The following is a 24,566-nucleotide window of genomic DNA, read 5'->3' on the forward strand; positions in this document are numbered from 1 at the left end:
CTATATAGCGCATATATAGGTGCTCACACACACATTTTACTACATGTATAGTCACTGCTATATAGCACATATATAGGTGCTCTCACACATTTTACTGCATGTATAGTCACTGCTATATAGCACATATATAGGTGCTCACACACACATTTTACTACATGTATAGTCACTGCTATATAGCACATATATAGGTGCCCTCACACACATTATACTGCATGTGCATTCACTGCTATATAGCACATATATAGGTGCCCTCAAACACATTTTACTACATGTGCATTCACTGCTATATAGCACATATATAGGTGCCCTCAAACACATTTTACTACATGTATAGTCACTGCTATATAGCACATATATAGGTGCCCTCACACACATTTTACTACATGTATAGTCACTGCTATATAGCACATATATAGGTGCTCTCACACACATTTTATTGCATGTGCATTCACTGCTATATAGCACATATATAGGTGCCCTCACGCACATTATACTACATGTATAGTCACTGCCATATAGCACATATATAGGTGCCCTCACACACATTTTACTACATGTATAGTCACTGCTATATAGCACATATATAGGTGCCCTCACACACATTTTACTACATGTATAGTCACTGCTATATAGCACATATATAGGTGCTCTCACACACATTTTACTACATGTATAGTCACTGCTATATAGCATATATATAGGTGCTCTCACATTTTACTACATGTATAGTCACTGCTATATAGCACATATATAGGTGCCCTCACACACATTATACTGCATGTATAGTCACTGCTATATAGCACATATATAGGTGCCCTCACACACATTTTACTACATGTATAGTCACTGCTATATAGCATATATATAGGTGCCCTCACACACATTATACTACATGTATAGTCACTGCTATATAGCACATATATAGGTGCCCTCACACACATTTTACTACATGTATAGTCACTGCTATATAGCATATATATAGGTGCTCTCACATTTTACTACATGTATAGTCACTGCTATATAGCACATATATAGGTGCTCTCACACACATTTTACTACATGTATAGTCACTACTATATAGCACATATATAGCTGCTCTCACACACATTTTACTACATGTGCATTCACTGCTATATAGCACATATATAGGTGCCCTCACGCACATTATACTACATGTATAGTCACTGCTATATAGCATATATATAGGTGCTCTCACACACATTTTAATACATGTATAGTCACTGCTATATAGCACATATATAGGTGCCCTCACGCACATTTTACTACATGTATAGTCACTGCTATATAGCACATATATAGGTGCCCTCACACACATTTTACTACATGTATAGTCACTGCTATATAGCACATATATAGATTCTCTCACACACATTTTACTACATGTATAGTCACTGCTATATAACACATATATAGGTGCTCTCACACACATTTTACTACATGTATAGTCACTGCTATATAGCACATATATAGGTGCTCTCACACACATTTTACTATATGTATAGTCACTGCTATATAGCACATATATAGGTGCCCTCACACACATTTTACTACATGTGCATTCACTGCTATATAGCACATATATAGGTGCTCTCACACACATTTTACTACATGTATAGTCACTGCTATATAGCACATATATAGGTGCTCTCACACACATTTTAATACATGTATAGTCACTGCTATATAGCACATATATAGGTGCTCTCACACACATTTTAATACATGTATAGTCACTGCTATATAGCACATATATAGGTGCTCACACATTTTACTACATGTATAGTCACTGCTATATAGCACATATATAGGTGCCCTCACACACATTTTACTACATGTATAGTCACTGCTATATAGCACATATATAGGTGCCCTCACACACATTTTACTACATGTGCATTCACTGCTATATAGCATATATATAGGTGCTCTCACACACATTTTACTACATGTATAGTCACTGCTATATAGCACATATATAGGTGCTCTCACACACATTTTACTACATGTATAGTCACTGCTATATAGCACATATATAGGTGCTCTCACACACATTTTACTACATGTATAGTCACTGCTATATAGCACATATATAGGTGCCCTCACACACATTTTACTACATGTGCATTCACTGCTATATAGCACATATATAGGTGCTCTCACACACATTTTACTACATGTATAGTCACTGCTATATAGCACATATATAGGTGCTCTCACACACATTTTAATACATGTGCATTCACTGCTATATAGCAAATATATAGGTGCTCTCTCACCCATTACACTAAATGTATAGTCACCGCTAAATAACATATATAGGTGCTCTCACACACTCCCATTATACATGTGTAGTCACTGCTATATAACATATATAGGAGCTCTCACACACATTCTACATGTGTAGTCAGTGCTTACAGCATATATAGGTGCTCACACCCATTTTTGTACATGTATAGTTACTACTATATACCATATATTGGTGCTTTCACACACATTATACTACATGTGTAGTTATCGCTAAATAACAACACACATAGGTGCTTTCACACACATTATACTACATGTGCATTCACTCTCTCAGCCATTTTTCTACATGTGCATTTACTGCTATATAGCACATATATAGGTAGTCTCACATCCATTATTCTACATGTGTAGTCACTGCTAAATAACACACATATATAGGTATTGTTTGCTTTTATATATAGTTACGGCTAAATGACATAGGTATCATGGCTATTCTTATAGATATAAAGTACTGCTACATAACATGTATAGGTGCTCTCCCACCCATAAATACAGATATACTATGACTGCCGAACAACATATATAAGTGCTCTCGTGGCTATTCCTGCAGATGTATAATTATTTCTGAAGTATAGATGCCTGCGACACCTACAGATCTTTATCAAGTAACTGAACAGATGAGAGTAGTTGCTAGGATTTATAGATGGAAGATATACATACTGTAAGGCCAGTTAATATTCCAGTCAGTACCATTTTATATAAAATATTAACAGATTACAGATATACAGATTTTTAGAAATGAAAATAGCAACATTCGGTGTACTCATTATATGAAGGAGAGTAGAACTATTTAATAAACATTTACATAATAACTGGGGTGTTCACTTCTAGATCATAAAAGCAGTATACAGTATAATGATATAGGACAGCTTACAGCATACTTCACTCACAAAAATTGATCTAACAAATAAAATTATTATTTTTTTTTAAATGTATTATAACACACACGCGTGCACACACATATACACTCTCTCTAACCAGAGCAAGCTTTGCATGGACTAACTTATACTAAAAAAAAAAAAGAATACAAAAAAACGCTCAGTATATTTGGCACTAGTTCAATTGCTTATAAATATATATTATATGGAACGTATATAATGATTTACCTCATTGTTTTAGCATATTTATGCTATATACTATGATTTTTTTGGGATATATTGTGACAATTTAAAATATTACAATATATTAAATAAAATATTAAAATAAAAAATAGTTATATAAGCAGTCAGTGAATAATACTTTGTTATATTTATACACTGATTTGCACCTCCTTTATATAGAATATATAAATTGAGATAAAAAACATTTCTGAACGAATAAAATATATATAACAGCAGTAAATTCATTATAGGCAGTAAAATATTTATGTTTTTTAATAATTATAAAAATGTTATATTTTTATAAAATAAGAAAATAAAAATGAACCATAAAATAAATTAACAGGTTATTCTCACTTGGAGGAGTACTTGCAACACATTTCTTGGTGTTTATTATTTTTTTTATGAACAGTTTCTTATATAGCGCAGCATATTCCATTGCACTTTACTATTGGAAACATAAATAGAACAAAACTGGGTAATAACAGACAGATATATATATAGGTAGGAAGGCCCTGCTCGCAAGCTTACAATCTATAAGGAAAATGGATCGCTGCATCAAGCAATTTGTTAGATAAAGCAATACACTGCACTAAGATAGGCATTGATAGTACTTCTCCAGATGAGAATATCTTTCTTTATTTTATGGTTAATTTTTTTTTTTAAATATATAAAAAAATATTTTTTACTGCCTATGATGTTTTATTTGTGAATTTAGTTCCGTTACATATTTTATTGGTTCACAAACATCTCTTTCTCTGCATAAATTATATACTTTTAGAGGTTTTTTTTTTTGTTACTAGACAAACACTCAAGAAAGCTCTAACATGTCCTGTAGCATTATCCTGATTTTATGTTCTGGGAGTGATGGCTTGACAACCCAGTTATTATGAAAATATTTATTTGAATTAAATACTCATGATTAATATTGGATGATCTTTTTATTACTTATATCTAATTATAAAATTAGTACATAATAGATTTCCATAATTTGTCCAACCCCTGGAATAGAAGACCCTTAACTAGAGCCATTAATCTTATTAGAGTTTGCACATTTTTGGGTTTCCAATTTATTTAGTTTCATATTCCTTACTGTTCCGCACCGGAGACCAACACAATTTCTCCCTATGTACGCAGGACTAGATATTGGGAGTTCCTAGATCTCCTTGGCTGCAGGATATATATACCCTACTAAATATTCTTATAAATTACTCTAGATGTGCCTGTCAGAACATTCCCCAATTCACTCATTATATGAATCAATGTCACATCTCTTAAATTGGTGTGTAAGGTTGTGATTGACATATGTATGTACACAGTGCATTATATACACCATAGTATGCTCCATCTGCACAACTCACCCTCCGCATCTTCTGGCCGTGTTAGATCGATGACACCAGGGCCCAGCTTTCTGTCTTCGCTGGGCTTCCCCGTTAGCTGAGGGCCCATATTTTCATAATGTGTCCTCTCCTACAGAACACAGAAAAACAGGGATTACTGAGACCCATTCTGCTGGCAATTCAGCTCAGTAACATGTTACACAATGTGAGGAAGTGAAGAATCCCAGGAATACGGCCACCTTGAACAAATCTCCTGCCCATAAAATGACACTGACCGCCCCAGGTATGTCCAGCAGAGGAAGGGTTAATAGATGATAACAGATGGAAGACTTCTTGGCTTAGGGAAGTGTTCGCACATATTGTATCATATTCTGCAAACATTATCACTGAATGCCAATTAATGAAACACATGAAATTACTCTGAACAATTATGTCAGCGTGTTATAGACTAGCAAAGATCTGACATATGCAGATTTCTGGAAACAGACAGGTGTCCTATATAGTAATATATCAGTAAACTATATATACGAGGATTCTTAGTGATCACTGTAAAACATCCAGCAGGATTATATATGTTAATGTGTGTACAAATGTTAAATGAAAGTCCCTTAAACATAAAGACACATTTATTGTAGCATACTGATTATACTGTCAGCAAATCAGTATATATACATTGACAGTGAATTGTAAAAGGTAATAGTAAAGGCCTATTGCAGCCGCAGTGAAGATTCATTATTATGTCCATTGAATAATTTAGCTCCATTATTTTCTATTTGATGTTCAATCACTGACTTGGGCAGGGGGATCAGCCTCTGTTGGTGAAATCACTGAATTACCAGGGCTACTTTTGCAGGTGGGAGCCAAGTTATATTGCAATTGGGGGAAAACGCTCCTTTTTTAAATGACGTTTAAAATAAAGCACATTCTTCACCAACACTGCCCATTCCTCATTTACCGGAGCACCTCGCTGTAACTGTAGGAGAGACCTAGTGATCATGTTTCTCATATCCTTGTGTATCAGAGCTCCTCATAGTGTTCATTGAAGTACCTTTGCACCTCGGAAAAACCACGTTGCATTGCAGGTATGATCAGATATTAAATGTGCAGGGATTTGGGAGGGGTGTGTCCGAACTGAAATCTAAATTGCAGTGTAAAGATAACGCTGTCCAGCATTTATGGGATACATGGAACAGCTGCCAGTAATTTCCTACATGCACAAGAATAAATGTATTTGCACCCCCTTGCAGTGCAACATAGTTTGTCCAGGCGCACAGTTACTTGCTCTTTTTTGCTTTACTCCCACCTCAAAATCAGAAATAGCGTGAGATCATTTTCTTGTGTAGCAGAGCTCCTCACAGTGACTGTAGCAAGTGGCACTCAATGTTTTTATCTTATGTATGACACTATCACACAACAGCAGGTTTTCTGTTCTCTCCGGATAACGGTCTTCTGAGTAGAAATTCCAGGTAGATTGATTTGTTGCATAATACATAAACTATTGTGCAAACACCACAGCAACTGGCCTGCTGTGATATTTTTATTTCCTGCTGATTAGTCCCTGCCAGTACGAGTGTCATCCAGTTCTTATTACCGAACCTGCGCCCGTTTATGTACAAGGTGCAGTACCTACTCACAGCCTGCAGGTGGAGCACTTTGGGGGGATGGAGAGAGTGGATTCTGGCCCGTGGAAACAAACTGCTAGTACGTGCTGATGTCTTCCTGAATAACATGAGCTTAATACATAGGAGATGCAAATTCTGTATAGTTGGAAACAAATCCTTCCCAACTCGGCTCTGTTACAATTACTGACAGGCCTGGATCTCTCCCTGTGGCAATATATTCTCTTGTACTATTCAATTGTTATCATTAATTTATTGTTCCTGTTTTCCCTCATGTCTAGTTTCCTCTACAGACAAAATGCAACATTGTGTTTTGCTAGGGAATAAATGAGGCTGCATTGCTCATTACTAGAGAACAATATTATGTGTCATGTCGCCTCTGATTTGCCGTCGTGAAGAACCAGCTGTGAACTCGGCGTATGCTTCCCTCACGTTAGGCTTAATACATTATGCAGCAGCAGCAAAGTGCTGATCGCTGCTCGTCTCATTGTGCATTGACCCACTTCTCTCCCGTACGTGGAACATCAAAAGGAGAGCGTCGGGTGTTCTTCTCGGCAAAGAGAGATTCTTACACAGACAACATCTAAATCAGTTGATGCGTGTTTATCGCAGACACCTTCCCCAGGAATACTCGATTATAACCAGAGCAATTTGCCACAGGGCCATTGCTTTGCGTTCAAAAATAGGCCCGCAGCGATTTAGCTTTAATGTGTAGAGTACACTCCCCCAAAAATTTGAGGCTACAAGGATTATTGAAGGGAGAGATCTTAGAGTTGTTGTTTGGACGTCAGGCGCCAATGCTGGGAAATTACTGTTACCTGAGCGCATTTAGTAAGTTCACTTTTCCAAACTGTTTCTAATCCTTATCCCCAGTTGCCAAGAAATCAGTTTCAGCTGCTCCTTTTTCTTTTTTTTAAATAATTGTTATTTTATTTGTTTTTTAATGGTTTTGCATAATTTAATAAGACCGAATCTCATAAACAATCATTATCCCACTGTTTACCTCACTCTAACCCAACTGCAGGCTGCATTCACAACTAAGATTGCAGACAGTCAGTTTCGTCCCGTCCCATCAGTTCAAGAACTAAAAAAAACAATTAAGTTAGATCGGAATAATTTTTATTTGCAAATCCTGACACTCTCTAGGTTTTACTAGTTTGTGATTGTGCACAGCACAGACGGTGTAATGGTCAGCATTACTGCCTCACAGCACTGAGGTCTTGGGTTCGATTCTCACTGCGGCCCTAACAATGTGGAGTTTGTATATTCTCCCTGTGTATGTGTGGGTTTCCTTCGGGTACTCCACTTTCCTCCGACACTCCAAAAATATACTGGTAGGTCAGTTGGCTCCCAACAAAATATTAACTCTAGTGTGTAAGTGTGTGTGTTCATGTGACAGGGAACATAGATAGTAAGCTCTACCGGGGCAGGGTCTGATGTGAATGGCGCCAATTATTCTCTGTAATGCGCTGCAGAATATGCGTGCGCTATTTAAATAACTGGTAATAATAAATAAAATTGTTAGTAAATAATGGCTTCAGTAGACAATATGCCCAGGATGTAGCTACAATTGTTGCCAGAAGTGTACCCGCTGCAATGCAACAAGTGTATTATTTGTAGGTTAGAGACGGCTCCAGTCCGTCATTGTCGCCGTTGTGCAGCCACTTCTTAGGCCTGAAAGACACGTTCCGACATGTAACGGTTTGGGATATGCAAAGTCTCACATGTAAATATAGAAAGCTCCTCGGTGCGGCTGCCACGTTACAGACATTAGGTCGTCCTCGCACATCGCCCTCACTTCCTGTCTGAGACGCCTGCATCTTCAGCTCCAAGCGAGGATTCACTTCCAGATTTTTCCATCTCTGTCAGAACGTCCCTCAACTATTAACTAAATGTGGCCATTGTAGGATGAAAGGTCGGCATAAAAATGCCACAAAAAGGACCCATTCAGAAAGCCGATTTAAACAAAGACACATTACGTATTAGTGGTAACTGGTAGGTTCTACTCTGTTTTTAAATGATTTTCATTATTTCGGCTGCAAGGTCTGTATTGCCTTAGCCCCTAAAATAAGTAAATGACACAATAACGCCAAGTTTGAGGTCTGGATAATATATAACATATATAAAGGAAATCTGAAAACCTCCGCCTGGGTTCCAGTGTACATTAAAAGATGTACAACAATATTTTTGCATATTAAGTCACTTTGATAGTGACCGTTCCTCCACTGAAAGCCAATGAATACTTTTTTTTTTTTTTTTTTTTCAGAGCACAAGTCCCAGCATCCATCATGTATTATCGTGGTCACTGGCAGATACCGTACGCCCCAGTGTTGACAGAGCGTTACATGTGTCTCTGGAGTCACTCACCCCAGCCCCAGGGTATCAATTGTGAGTTTGCATTAAATTAGCAAATTTTGCCAGACTGGTGCAGCGGACGATATCGATTTTCCTTCCAGAATGTGAAACATCTGAGGGCAGAGAGAACCGTTGTGCTTAGACTACGTAGATGTTAGAACATTCCTCTTTACAAAAAGAGGAATGATGCTCTGACCATCCTATAATGGATATTTTCTCCTGTTCTAAGATAAAAGCTGCATTCTGGATGCACATGGTATATATATTCATCAATTTTTATATACTATGCTTTATACACTTATTGGCTATGCTATAATAACAGGTGAGCCAACACTAAAATTGCTCTTAAATTTATGTCGGTGATTTATACCGTGCCACGTAACAATGCTTTTTGTTGTAAAAAAAAAAAAAAAATAAAAAATTCTGTTTATTAATGTAACTTTACAACCACTACATCCAGGATCCGGGCTAAATTAATGGCATTTTTATTATTTTATAGTGTCATTAAATTTTTAGAGATCGCTCTATCAAACAAGAGTCATAAAGAGCCATAATGTAAACGCGGAAAACCCAGATCAGGGAGCAATGCATTCCGTCTAGTGTAGAGTAAACTGCTCGCCGTAAACCATATTTATAACATTGCTAAACATTGGAGAATACTTGGGACAAGTTTAGCAAAACTGTTTGCAGTTGCACAGTGAATTGTGTACTTAAGGCAAAGTGTTCCCATTTTTTTACTCTAAATAAATGTTTTTTATGTGTTTACGTGTCTTCCTTTTGCCTCTTAACTTACTAACCAGTATTAGGAATTACCGGCGTGTTTTGGATCTGCAAAGTATCTCACAATGAATAGCGAGACAAGTAAATGGCTCGTAAAATATAAACAAAACAATAAAACTACAATAAGCATCAGTGCACAAACATCCCATTCCGCTCCTAAGTATCTGCATGCAACGGAAAAAAATATGTGCTGTCTTTATGGACTTAAGGACCAGCTGTTAATCTTACAGGAATTTAAGGTTGTGCCACAAATAAGATTTTCAAGGGAAAGGACCGAGGTGTCTTATAGAGGTGTGTTCTGTGCCGAATCCAGTAAGACGGTTTGGCACCATCTTATTTTTCTTTTCTGAGTTGGAATCAGACGGGTGTATGTGGGAATAATTAGAGTGGTGGGTTTAGTATCTTATAGGGGTCAATTACCCAAGACCCTTTTTACCACAATGTGACTTCTACCATTACACGATACATCATAAGGGGAGAACAGAATAGATGGCGCCGTATTTAGCGAACATATTTAATTTGTTCCGAAAGCATCGGGAGTAGAAAATAACCGTGGGTCTGTACTATTTGTTCAATCGGTTTCCTAAAGTGCCTGAAGCACATGCTGATATTTAATAGCTTAATTTGGTCAACCAGCTAATCTCTTGGAAAAACGGGACCATCCGGATGCTTAATTCAGTGCCTGGACTGCCGGAACCGTGCCGTTAGGTCGCCAAAATGCGTGCGCAGTATGACCTATAAATATAGATTCCACTATTTGTGGCTTCAAAATACTCCATATTGAAAAATATTAATTTAATCCAAAAAAAAATATCAAATCAATCTCCTTCCTGATCACTGGTCATTTTACGCTTATCCTGGGCTGCCTTTATCTTTCCATACATATAAAATAATAAGGGAGCGCTTATATGCACATATCTGTGTATGATATTCTCTACATGTATATGTTTAGTGGGGGAAAAAACCTCCAGTTTAAGGGAAATAAAGGCTGATTGTTCTCCTGTAACAGCCATCCACTCCTGCCAGAGAAGTACGTTATTTTCTGTCCAGAATATGCCCAGAGATGACTGATTGCATCCATCTCTTGAAAAACAATATGAAGTGTAATAACACGCTGGGCAGCCCTCCCTGCAGGGTCGCCAGGCTGTGCCCATGTCTTAAATTATTTCAGTATGCTGCCTCCTTCCACAGCTGAACATATCCCAGCGCTGAGATGGAAAATGGCACAGTTACTTCATTCTTCCTTTTCTCTTCCACTGCTGAAAACAAACCTGTTTGGTGAAAGTATCCATGGGTGGCCGAGGAAAAGTGGCATTTATTTCACTTGGGCACATGTGCCGGCTACTCTCCAGAAAAGAGCTCGCAGACACAAATTCTGGAGCAATGATGGGTCCCGACCATGTAAGACGGGATAAATCACAGGGGGCCATTAATGACACAGAGCGCATGCTGGACAGATTTGTTTTATGGAACCAGTCTCTTAATGGAATGGGTATGTAACGCCGGCTGTCAGGATGCCTCTTGTCAGAATACAGACAGCGGCATCCCGATGGTTGGTATCCCGACAGGGATCGGGTAAGTATACTTACACTCCCACTTCCCCCCAACCCCCTCCCTGTAACCCCCCCAGTGGTACCTAACCCTAACCCCCCCCCCCCAAAAAAAAAACCTAACCCCACTACGCTCCCTAAATCTAACCCTCTCCCCCCCCCACAGGCTAACGCTAAGGGCGCCCCAGACTTACCTTCTTCAGCGTCCCGGCGTTGGGATTAAGATAGGCGTTGGTAATTCGACGCCTATCTTAAGTTCCTTGTCGGGATGTGGATGTCAGTATTGAGACCGGTGGCATTTGGTCTCAGGGCATAAATGTAATTTTCACTAAACTCTGTAATATTATCACTATTTAACCAGCTGTATTTTTGTTTTGCAAAAACATCTATATGATTTAGTCATTCATTAGGAACCAGTGACATCACTGAGATGCAGCCTAGCCATTCACTGGAAGGCGGTGCCATCATTGAGAATTCAGTCGATCAATTCACTAGGAGCAAGTGACATCACTGACAAGGCGGCCTATCCATCCACTAAAAGTCGGTGACATCACTGAGATGCAGCCTAGCCATTCACTGGAAGCCGGTGATATCATTGAGAATGCAGTCTATCAATTCACTAGGAGCAAGTGACATCACTGAGAAGCCGGTGATATAATTGAGAACGCGGCCTATCCATTCACTAGGAGCCAGTGACATCGCTGAGAACGCAGCCTATCCACTCACTAGGAGCCAGTGACATCACTGAGAATGTAGCCTATCCATTCACCAGGAACCAGTGACATCACTGAGAATGCAGCCTATCCATTCACTAGGAGCCACTGACATCGCTGAGAACGCCCCCTCCCATTCACTACGAGCCAGTGACATCACTGAGAACGCAGCCTATCCATTCACTAGGAGCCAGTGACATCACTGAGAATGCAGCCTATCCATTCACTAGGAGCAAGTGACATCGCTGAGAAGGCAGTTTATCCATTCACTAGGAGCCAGTGACATCACTGAGAAGGCAGTCTATCCATTCACTAGGAACCAGTGACATCACCGAGAACCCGGCCTATCCATTCACTAGGAACCAGTGACATCACTGAGAATGCAGCCTAGCCATTCACTGGAAGGCGGTGCCATCATTGAGAATTCAGTCGATCAATTCACTAGGAGCAAGTGACATCACTGACAAGGCGGCCTATCCATCCACTAAAAGTCGGTGACATCACTGAGATGCAGCCTAGCCATTCACTGGAAGCCGGTGATATCATTGAGAATGCAGTCTATCAATTCACTAGGAGCAAGTGACATCACTGAGAAGCCGGTGATATAATTGAGAACCCGGCCTATCCATTCACTAGGAACCAGTGACATCACTGAGAATGCAGCCTATCCATTCACCAGGAACCAGTGACATCACTGAGAACACGGCCTATCCATTCACTAGGAGGCAGTGACATCACTAAGAATGCAGCCTATTCATTCCCAAGGAGCCAGTGACATCTCTGAGAACGTGGCCTATCCATTCACCGGAAACCAGTGACATCACTGAGAACGTGACCTATCCATTTACTACAAGCTAAATGTTAGTCCTCCAGAGATATACAAACATAGGCATTGTCTCAATAATGTAATTACTTCATAAACCTTTATCCAATACAAGTAACCCCAAAACATTTTCAGCAGAAATACTTCTATGTATAGTGCTGATGTCACTCTGGCTTCTGTAACCACAATACAATGAAATGATCACATACAGTATAACCTATATAAATAATGTTCACTCCCTTATCTTTCCTAACATCTACAACTGTCCAGCGACTGTGACCATCTCCTCAGGCCCATGACGGGTTTGCCAGCACTTTTTGCAGGTCGTCGTCTCCCCTATATAATTCCTATGAAGTCACTTCACAAGAACTCTCAAAAGTTTTTGTCCATTAAAACTCTTCCACCCCCCAAACAAAGCAAACAAATGAGTTCTAAGAGATGGACAGTGCCGTTAATATGATCCATTATATACAGCGGGAACACAGTCCAGGCCCAGGAGAAAGGGCGTATTGTCTGCAGACAAACTCTTATTGTGAGCCATTTTCCTTTTCACTTCTGTACGGCGGAGCAGTGAGAACACACTGTGCCGCTGACAATACATAAAGACATGTGAGGATCTATTTATTCAGATGTTCCACCTTATTACAGAGGAACAGCATATGCCAATAGCAAACGGTTGAAGCTTCCCTGAGCCTCACAAGTCTCTGGCTCAGTTATTACACCTTGTAAAAATAGAAGCCCAGATGGTGGCTTGTGAGTTTCAAGAAGGTGGGAATCTTTCAATTCAAATGTTGTAGCCATATTGTGCTGCGATGTGACATAACTCAGAATATTCCCTGGCGTTAAAGAGTTATTTTACTTTCTTAAAGTTTTGTTATGCAAATCAACTGTTCCCAGAGTCTCCAAACCCAATGCAAGCGGGGTGCATGGCGGCGTGTGCTCGGCTTCTGGCCGATTCTAGCACTGTGAGGTACAAGCTGGCTCCCCGGCCAAACTACTCCAAGACGCATTTATAAGCTGGGTTACACGCTAGACGATTTTTTTTAAACAATTTGTTGTTGTTCTCCGACGGATCGCAGCGACAAATCGTGAAAATCGTCCAGTGTGTACGCACAATGGGTCAGATTCATTAAGGATCGCTATTCCGATCGCAGCTCCGTACTCGCAGTAAGTACTGAAGCTGCATGTGCAATCGCAGTGGCTAATTTATGCCCATGGAACAGTGGCTCTACATGATCACAGCGGTGCCCTCGAGCACTGCGATGCATGTGCAGTACACAACAATCTGCCAACTGCGTACGCTATAGCAGTTGCGATCCTTAATGAATCAGGCCCTATGCGCGCTCCCGCGGGGTCGTCCGTCGCATCTTCAGATCTGCCGTACATGCTGCGCAATCTGAAGATGTGACTGATGATCCCATGCATTTGGATGCGGCAGGGGAAAGACATGTTGCGTGGTGTGTACGGAGCACACAATACGTAGTACGTCGCATCTGCCGTCAGCTAGGTACATAGGTTGTCTAATGTGTACCCAGCTGAAGAGCGGACCCCCACTTTATGTCCCTTGGAATTGACCTCATAGTAATCAAACTGCACCTATACTGCAAAGTCCAACTCGCATTCATTTACACTTAACACATATTACACGGCTTAGGCCTTATATTGATTATGAGAGTGAGGGGACATTGGGACTGTCTGTATTACACATGTATGGAGGGTGAGGGGACATTGGGACTGTCTGTATTACATGTGTCCTGAGAGTGACACTGGGACTGTCTGTATTACATGTGTCCTGAGAGTGACACTGGGACTGTCTGTATTACATGTGTCCTGACAATTAAGGGAGACCAGGACTGTCTGTATTACATGTGTCCTGAGAGTGAGGGGACACAAGGACTGTCTGTATTACATGTGTCCTGAGAGTGAGGGGACACAAGGACTGTCTGTATTACATGTGTCCTGAGAGTGAGGGGACACAAGGACTGTCTGTATTACATGTGTCCTGAGAGTGAGGGGACACAAGGACTGTCTGTATTACATGTGTCCTGAGAGTGAGGGGACACAAGGACTGTCTGTATTACATGTGTCCTGAGAGTGAGGGGACATAAGGACTGTCTGTATTACATGTGTCCTGACAATTAAGGGAGACCAGGACTGTCTGTATTACATGTGTCCTGAGAGTGAGGGGACACAAGGACTGTCTGTATTACATGTGTCCTGAGAGTGAGGGGACATAAGGACTGTCTGTATTACATGTGTCCTGACAATTAAGGGAGACCAGGACTGTCTGTATTACATGTGTCCTGAGAGTGAGGGGACACAAGGACTGTCTGTATTACATGTGTCCTGAGAGTGAGGGGACATAAGGACTGTCTGTATTACATGTGTCCTGAGAGTGAGGGGACATAAGGACTGTCTGTATTACATGTGTCCTGACAATTAAGGGAGACCAGGACTGTCTGTATTACATGTGTCCTGAGAGTGAGGGGACACAAGGACTGTCTGTATTACATGTGTCCTGACAATTAAGGGAGACCAGGACTGTCTGTATTACATGTGTCCTGAGAGTGAGGGGACACAAGGACTGTCTGTATTACATGTGTCCTGAGAGTGAGGGGACACAAGGACTGTCTGTATTACATGTGTCCTGAGAGTGAGGGGACATAAGGACTGTCTGTATTACATGTGTCCTGAGAGTGAGGAGACATAAGGACTGTCTTTATTACATGTGTACTGAGAGTGAGGGGACATAAGGACTGTCTGTATTACATGTGTACTGAGAGTGAGGGGACATAAGGACTGTCTGTATTACACATGTACTGAGAGTGAGGGGACATTGGGACTGTCTGTATTACACATGTATGGAGGGTGAGGGGACATTGGGACTGTCTGTATTACATGTGTCCTGAGAGTGACACTGGGACTGTCTGTATTACATGTGTCCTGAGAGTGACACTGGGACTGTCTGTATTACATGTGTCCTGACAATTAAGGGAGACCAGGACTGTCTGTATTACATGTGTCCTGAGAGTGAGGGGACACAAGGACTGTCTGTATTACATGTGTCCTGAGAGTGAGGGGACACAAGGACTGTCTGTATTACATGTGTCCTGAGAGTGAGGGGACACAAGGACTGTCTGTAATACATGTGTCCTGAGAGTGAGGGGACACAAGGACTGTCTGTATTACATGTGTCCTGAGAGTGAGGGGACATAAGGACTGTCTGTATTACATGTGTCCTGAGAGTGAGGGGACATAAGGACTGTCTGTATTACATGTGTCCTGACAATTAAGGGAGACCAGGACTGTCTGTATTACATGTGTCCTGAGAGTGAGGGGACACAAGGACTGTCTGTATTACATGTGTCCTGAGAGTGAGGGGACATAAGGACTGTCTGTATTACATGTGTCCTGAGAGTGAGGGGACATAAGGACTGTCTGTATTACATGTGTCTTGAGAGTGAGGGGACATAAGGACTGTCTGTATTACATGTGTCCTGACAATTAAGGGAGACCAGGACTGTCTGTATTACATGTGTCCTGAGAGTGAGGGGACACAAGGACTGTCTGTATTACATGTGTCCTGAGAGTGAGGGGACACAAGGACTGCCTGTATTACATGTGTCCTGAGAGTGAGGGGACATAAGGACTGTCTGTATTACATGTGTCCTGAGAGTGAGGAGACATAAGGACTGTCTTTATTACATGTGTACTGAGAGTGAGGGGACATAAGGACTGTCTGTATTACATGTGTACTGAGAGTGAGGGGACATAAGGACTGTCTGTATTACACATGTACTGAGAGTGAGGGGACATAAGGACTGTCTGTATTACACGTGTACTGAGAGTGAGGGGACATAAGGACTGTCTGTATTACATGTGTCCTGAGAGTGAGGGGACATAAGGACTGTCTGTATTACACGTGTACTGAGAGTGAGGAGACATAAGGACTGTCTGTATTACATGTGTCCTGAGAGTGAGGGGACATAAGGACTGTCTGTATTACACGTGTACTGAGAGTGAGGGGACATAAGGACTGTCTGTATTACATGTGTCCTGAGAGTGAGGGGACATAAGGACTGTCTGTATTACACGTGTACTGAGAGTGAGGAGACATAAGGACTGTCTGTATTACATGTGTCCTGAGAGTGAGGAGACATAAGGACTGTCTGTATTACATGTGTCCTGAGAGTGAGGGGACACAAGAACTGTCTGTATTACACGTGTCCTGAGAGTGAGGAGACACCGCCTGACCCTTAGTTCCCTCCAAATATTCCCACCATTTTAAACCCTATAATATGTATTTATAAAGCATTTAATAGCGATGTACCTAAGAGAAAGAAAGTTACACCAGACAGAATCCCGTTTCCTTCCTTAGCTCCTAGAACAACTGCTCAGTCTGTCTCTGCTGCCCTGATAGAGGAGAAAGGCAGCAGCTGATTTACCCCATGTATTGCTGAGCGGCTGACATGTCCGGGGTCAGGATCGCCCCCCTGTGTACACATCTGATTTTGTGAACTCTACAGAGAGACAAAGAGAGCGATTCCCCCAGGAGCCGCTGCCTGTTCCGCTATGTGACGAGTCGGTAGATTGTGATTAAATCATCACAGTGACACGACCCAATCTAAGATTCATGACGCTATTGTAGTGAGGCGCGTGGCTTGCGCTGTATTGTAGATGAATTGGATTGATCTGATAGATTGCAGGGAGCACTTAGACTCATGTTTCCCTACTGTCCTGTCTGTAAGATAAATCAATATTTAATATCCCCCCTAACCGCCCAGCTAGATCATCTGAAACCTTTCCCTCCTGTTATTTTATGTATGACTTGTCACTTGGAGAACGCCGTACAGAAGCCATCACAGAGGACACAATGTACATCTCGCTAAATTGCTTCGCCCAGTAAAGTCATTTTTAAATAATTTGCATCCAGAGTGTTGTGAGGCTTCATTTAGCTCCTGGGCGCGTAAATTGTTACATATGAGACCCAAATTGTAACAATACAGAATCTGCCCAAGTACAGTCTATTTTGTTCTTTAAATGTTTTATTATTGCAATTAAAAGGTTATTGTCCTTTACATTAGCAATATGCTTGTCCACATCTGCTGGGAGGCTATTCCCATGTCCCATGAGAGGCAACCCCTATCGTCAGAAACTGCCCCTCTAACCCCCCCCCAAGCTAGTGTGCGCACCATGTAAAATGAACCTTCTCACTCACTGTACAGCTGCTTTAGAGTTTCACAGTAAAAATTAAAATGGGGCAATAATAGAGGAAAGGTATAAACGTTGTGGTGTCTTCTCAAAGAAATGTGTGAACTCTGTAGCTTTATATTTCAGCCTTAACTATATTATCAGCAATAACTTTATACCAGCACGGAATACATTATAATTAGAGATGTGATCTGCAAGTATCTGACACTCCGGAGAGCAGCCCAGGACATCCCACCCTATGGCCAGCAGAGGGCAGCACCAGTCACAGATCAATCAGTAAAGCAGGCAGTTATCATAGGCAATGTGTAGCTAAATCCTGGGCGCAATAACATGGGAGCAATATGTAATATGAACGCTATATAATATACACTATATACAGTCTATATCGGAAAGGGTGGGTGACCGGCTGCTTCGGGAGAACTCACTCAATTAACCAAAACACATGCAATCGTGTATATATGTATTAGCAATAATCCCATCATACAGGTAAGCTAACATAATAGTTATACTAATAACATTTACATCCATCTCGTCTTCAGAACAGACGCTGGGGGGAGATCGCTCATATGCATACTAAACTTCCTGCCTGTAATGCTGCCGAAAGACCTTGCAGTTTGCCCCTTAGTAATTTGACAACGTCACGCAAACCCCCCCCCCCCCCCCCATTGCCACTCAGGAACGCCTGCTGCAAGTGACTGACCGCTTTCCAGCCTTGCTCTGCGGATTGATTAATGCAGAGTGCTTGGGCCAGCTGTGAATTAAAGGCATAGTCAGCTTTTTGCCCTGTATTAGAACTGATTGGGACACTATCCTACAGATGTGGGAGGGGCTTCACCTGTCTTGAGTAGGGGGGGGGGGGGGAGAGAGTAATACGCAATATCAGGGTAAAGCCGCATACACACTGGACGATAACTGTGAACGATATGAATGATATCGTTCAGTGTGTATGCAGTAAATGATGGACGATGCGCGCTCCCGCTATTATCCCAAGTCGGCTGAACATCCAGCTCAATCTGGGGATATCGTTAGCAATGCCATGCTGCCGAATGCAGCATGGGCCCGCTCCCCCCCTGCCATCTTTGGCGGCATCGGCAAGTGTGTATGCATTTATCGATGCCGGGCCTCCCGCTGCCGATGCTGCTCAGTGGACACATTGTCCAGAGTGTATGCGCCTTAACACTGTGAACTAACTCTATTATATGTAGAGATTGACATCATTATGCTGTGACATTACAGGTCAGCAGTCTGGTCACTATATTCACAGCTTCTTTAAAATCACACAGAAAATATCAATTTAATCTTAAAGGAGGTGAAATGTCTGACCCCAGGCTGCCCCCCCTTCCAAACTGCTTAGTATAGAACAACCCCACAGTGCCAGAGTAATGACTGAATTATTCACATTACTTAGTATGACTAAGAATTTACCATGTTTCTTCGCAGAAAACACAAATAGATCTCTGGAATCCACCCAATTACCGTGAAACAAACAGATATATATTTTTATATACACCCATCTTCCTTTACACTGATTTTCTTCATGAGCAGAAAGTAAAAATGTCCCCAACACAAGTGTAAAGGGGCCTATCCACTAACAGACCTGAAAACGACATTGTAATCGTGCAGCTGTTTGTCAGTCTGTGATGAGCCTGCAGTGATCGAGCAGTCATTCAGTGCAGGCTCATCCATCATCTGCAAACATGCTCAGCCTGACGTTATCGCCAGGTTGTTTGGTCGATGATAGATGTCTAAAACAACCAGAGGGAGCGCACATTGCTGGTCGTTTTAGACATTTTAATGAGCGATTTGCAAACGATTACGTTATCGTTCAATTACTTATTTTAATCGTCCAGTGGATGTGCGCCTTTTTAGCTGCAGACACACAGTCCAATCTGTTCAATGAACGATATCGTTGAAAGATTTCCCTTGAACTTTCTGTAGTGCAGGACAAAAGATATTGGGTGTACACACTGATAGATATCTATGACAGATATTGAGTGTACACACTGATAGAGATCTAGGCTAGAGATCTTTCAGTGAAGTCATCCTGCCACATCTCTGAACATGCAATTCTTGACAATATCGTCCAGATGGGCCTGTATGTACGGACGACCAAAGATGTCGTTATCGTCCGTGCGTGAGCGCGCATCGTTGGTCGTTCATTGCATACAAACTAAATGATATGAACGATATATCATTCAACGATGTCGTTATCGTTCATATATATCGTACCGTGTGTACGCACCTTTAGTACAGGAAGTGCAACACTCCCGAGTCTCGCGCAGAGATCCAGGACCAGTATAATAACGTACATAACATCCACTTACACGTTTGTATCACCGCCCAGACCTGGATAACTCAGTCCGGGGATCGCATGTTTCTGTGTAACATATTGGCTTTCTATATATGTCACCAGTGGTTAGAATGGAAATAATACTATAAATGAGATTACAGGTGCCGCACATTGTCAGCCGACTGCCCGTACACTTGCTGCAGAGGCCGCGGGGAGGAAGGCACGATGAGACCCCCGGTCATATGACAGGTGATGGTTGCTCAGTGTGTATGAACTACAATCATCTGCAGATCAGTTGATCTGTGGCTATCCTTAAAACCTGGACTGTTAGGGTGGTTTGAGGACCGGGTTTGGGAAACTGCTGTCCCTGGGGTATTAGTGTTTCCAGAGATGGACCCTGCACCTGAGGTCTTAGCGCTAGTTCAGTTCTGTGACACACAGTCTAACGAGCCTGAGCCAATGCTTAGTACAACTACCACTAATAATCACGTAACATTACCAGTGATAAAACACGAAGAGACTATATCTCGCTGTCAGTGCCGAATCACAGTAACGCACAGGTAATAAGGGGAAGCTACATGAGCAGTCAGTGGAGGATGGGTGAGACTAAATGATTCTACACCCCAGAGGCAATACAAGGCCTAACATGGTCTGTGACCTGCTTCCCTTCTGCCCAGTGTGATCTACAACAGCGCAACCACATCTCAGGCTGTGTGGCGAGAGCTCCAGCGACTTTTATGTCATGACACAAAAACGTTTTATAAGAGAGATGTTCGTGACTCACTGCGTGTACACCTCTAATGCAAATTCTTCCCGAGATGGCATCTATCAGCATCTGAAATACAGCAAATGATGGAGGGGGCTTTAGAGAAGACACACAGACACAAAATCACAATGATCAGGGAGGAGATAAAAGCACCAGAAGCACAGTGCAACAGATAAAAGCCCCATTGCTCGGGCACGTAACGCAGACCTACAGCTACATTGTCATGTTACAGCGGTCAGTGATTTCTATTCTCTCGGGAGGGTCACATATCAGCCAAATTCAGACAGTGACGGTGGACGCTTGCTGATGTCAGACAGACAGTAACAGGTGAAGGATGGGCAAGATGGAAGATCCTAATGATGGGAGTATCGCCGTTTTGCTGCCTGGACCCCTCGCTGAACTGATTTTCCGCCGTGCTGGGATTACACGAGACGAGAGCTCACTTCAATTACTGGTACATGAATATTCATTCTCAGACGTGTAACAAGCCAGCGGGGATCGCTCATTGTCTCACACTGTAACGGAGGGATTGTCGCTGTAATGAACGAGTCTATCATGTAGTCGTTCGGGAAGGCTGCACACTGCTCTGTACAATGGAGAAGGTATGCTGAGCGGGAGATTATACTCCACACGCCCTGAGGAACAATTTGTGCGTAACACACCTCAGCTCGTTTTGGACCAGCCCCCCCGCCCCCCAGGGCTCACGCCCTGACACTTCCCGTCACAGCACAGTACTCTCTACAATCTATTGTTCAGATAACACGGCCACTTCCAGCACCGTAATGCCGGGTCACACAGACGCCTCTCACTTATCTCTGCCACCAGCCAGGAGTAGGAGCTTCTGATAAATGGAATTAAACATAAAAAGGTGGAATTCCTCAAATAAGGCCTAATTCAGGGGAGAATGCAATGTTAATGTCAGACGTAGAGGAGCGAGTTTTTTCTACAGCGCACGTGCCTCAATAGATAAGCGGTTTTGCTACTGCGCACGTGCCTCGATGGATTAGAGGTTTTGCTACTGTGCACGTGCCTTGATGGATTCGAGGTTTTGATACTGCGCACACACCTCGATGGATTAGATTTTCTGCTACTGCGCACGTGCCTCGATGGATTAGATTTACTGCTACTGCGCACGTGCCTCGATGGATTCGAGGTTTTGCTACTGCGTACGCGGCTCGATGGATTAGATTTTCTGCTACTGCGTAAGCACCTAGATGGATTAGAGACGGTGAACGCAGTGTGGATTTAGTCGCAAAATGAGCGAGGTAGTCACATTACTGGAGGTAACAGAGGGGGAGGGTCCATGGCTATAAAAAATGCAGGCGTGTCACGACCGTTTCCTGGGCGTGCCTTAATGAGCCTTTGCAAATCTGTACGGCGCTGGAGAGGTCCCGGATATCATGTTGCTCAGAAACAATAGACCATTTCTACTCCTTTTTCTACCCCATGCAAGTTGGCTGCACTGCGTACTCGGGAACAAATGCAGATCTTCGCCTGTATTTAGAATTGGCCACACAGCTTCTATAAACCCCTTTCTGAAAGTAGCCGCCATATCCAGCAGCCTTATTATTGGCGCATGAGATTAGTCTCGCTCACCTCTGAATAGCCTGCAATTCCACCGGCATCCCCACAACACGCCTGCAGAACAATCAGCCTATGTGCAATCGCCCAATTACCCTGCAGGTGGCGATGCGGCTGAAATGTGTACAGTACCATTGTGAATTGCCCATAGTTGCATGTGCGTGGCTCCAGTGCACGCGCAGTGAAAAACGGCAAGATCCGTCCGCAAAGCGCACTTGCGTATAGCCGACTCCGCCCCTTCATCTCACTTTGCATTGAAAAACTAGAAAATATTGTCACAAACCTTCTGTAACGGTTTATAATTAAATTTGTCAGCATTTACTTGTATGAAATGCTCAGATTATTATTTTATGTTATTAACGTGACTTTAGTCCTTGTAGTGTATGTACCAATTAAAGAGCACCCTGACAATCGGACAGGACCAGTGTAAAAGGATTGTTCCCCCTTTATATGATGATCAGCACGGAGGTGGACGCAGGTAAGGCTTATGCACTATGCACGGGCCCCGGATGTTTACCGCCAGAAGATGAAAACGGAAATTGCATGGAGCTTCTGGGCAGCCAACAGTTTCAGGCATTTCTATATCACTCTGACATTCTGCGCCCGTCGGATGTTGCGTGTTCGTACGCATATCAGCAGATTTGCCCCTCAGGAGGCGAGCGTCTCAAACGGCCGCGGCATTAGCATAAAAATACAGTAGTGGATGCGATAAAAGTCGCAGCTACAACTGCGCCTCTGAATAACCCCTTTTATTCCTAGAAGGGATCAGGCATGTAGTATATTTAAGTATAAATACCATGTCATACCATATTAATCCCTCTATTATATAAGCACAAATCCGTCTCCGTCACGCAGCATAATACGGCACAGGAACCGCCAATGAGAACCTGTCATTCTGTGATAAGGGTACTCTCTTTGTTAACAAGTGAATCACTAGAAGGGTTTAAATGGGGTAACAGGACTGACATTTGGGGTCATCTGTTGGTAAATCGTGCTAATGAAAACAAGTTTCTGACAGTTTGAGCATCTCCCATAGTAGATATGGATGTAATAATGCGTCTGGTATGGCCAGTCGTTGGCTTTGTGGATCTATGAGGTGTAACTATGATGTCACAATTATCAGTTCACACAGGGAAATTCAATTCAAACTGATGGATGCGAGTTGCCGGGATTTCAACCATTTCTCTGGCAAATCGCGCCCACAAACATCGCAGACTTCCATTCTCAGCCCGTAGAGGTGCGCAGGGAGATCTGTGATGTTCCTGTACAGTAATTCCCACCAATGTGTACATTAGCGCACATCGCCGAGAATTGTATCGCCATGACAGATTGTTAAACTTTTAGAGACTATTGGTTTATTCATGTTATTGCAATAACGTTATATCTCATATAATGGATAAAAGTAAATCAATATAAGAAAAAAAATTCCCCTTGAAATATTCATTCACAAATTTTACATAATTATCTATTTCCCCCCTTTGTTCCTTTCACATTTACTAAAATGGAAAACACTGTGTACAGCTCTGCTTATGTTCTAGAGATAAAGTCTAGATTACTATATTCTGCACAGTTGGTAATTGTTGGGCCAAGGTGTTACTGACTGAGTTATGGGGCCGGGGTGTGATTGATCGTTATGGGGGGCCAGCGTGTGATTGATGTTTATGTGGGCTGGGGTGTGATTGATGATTAGGGGGGCTGGGGTGTGACTGACAGTTATGGGGGCCGGGGTGTGATTGATAGTTATGGGGGCCGGGGTGTGATTGATGATTATGGGGGATGGGGTGTGATTGATGATTATGGGGGCCGGGGTGTGATCGATAGTTATGGGGGCCGGGGTGTGATCGATAGTTATGGGGGCCGGGGTGTGATCGATAGTTATGGGGGCCGGGGTGTGATTGATAGTTATGGGGGCCGGGGTGTGATTGATAGTTATGGGGGCCGGGGTGTGATTGATAGTTATGGGGGCCGGGGTGTGATTGATAGTTATGGGGGCCGGGGTGTGATTGATGATTATGGGGGCCGGGGTGTGATTGATAGTTATGGGGGCCGGGGTGTGATTGATAGTTATGGGGGCCGGGGTGTGATTGATAGTTATGGGGGCCGGGGTGTGATT

At 42.3% G+C, this 24,566-nt stretch overlaps 1 protein-coding gene across 13 annotated transcripts in view; it reads right to left on the minus strand.

Moving 5' to 3' along the window:
- The window catches only part of SOX6 (SRY-box transcription factor 6), a 448,338-nt gene that overhangs the window by 20,774 nt on the left and 402,998 nt on the right, over positions 1-24,566 (minus strand). For all 13 annotated transcript variants that reach the window (XM_088450327.1, XM_088450324.1, XM_088450321.1 and 10 more), the window contains 2 exons: positions 20,891-20,941; positions 4,787-4,895 (listed from right to left, as the gene is read on the minus strand). In XM_088450327.1, coding sequence (XP_088306453.1) covers positions 4,787-4,895; positions 20,891-20,941 — 160 coding nt within the window. The remainder of the gene's footprint in view (positions 1-4,786; positions 4,896-20,890; positions 20,942-24,566) is intronic.

This window comes from Taudactylus pleione, unplaced genomic scaffold (genome assembly GCF_031769625.1).
Source record: "Taudactylus pleione unplaced genomic scaffold, aTauple2 ptg000515l, whole genome shotgun sequence".
NCBI classification, from domain to species: Eukaryota; Metazoa; Chordata; class Amphibia; order Anura; family Myobatrachidae; genus Taudactylus; species Taudactylus pleione.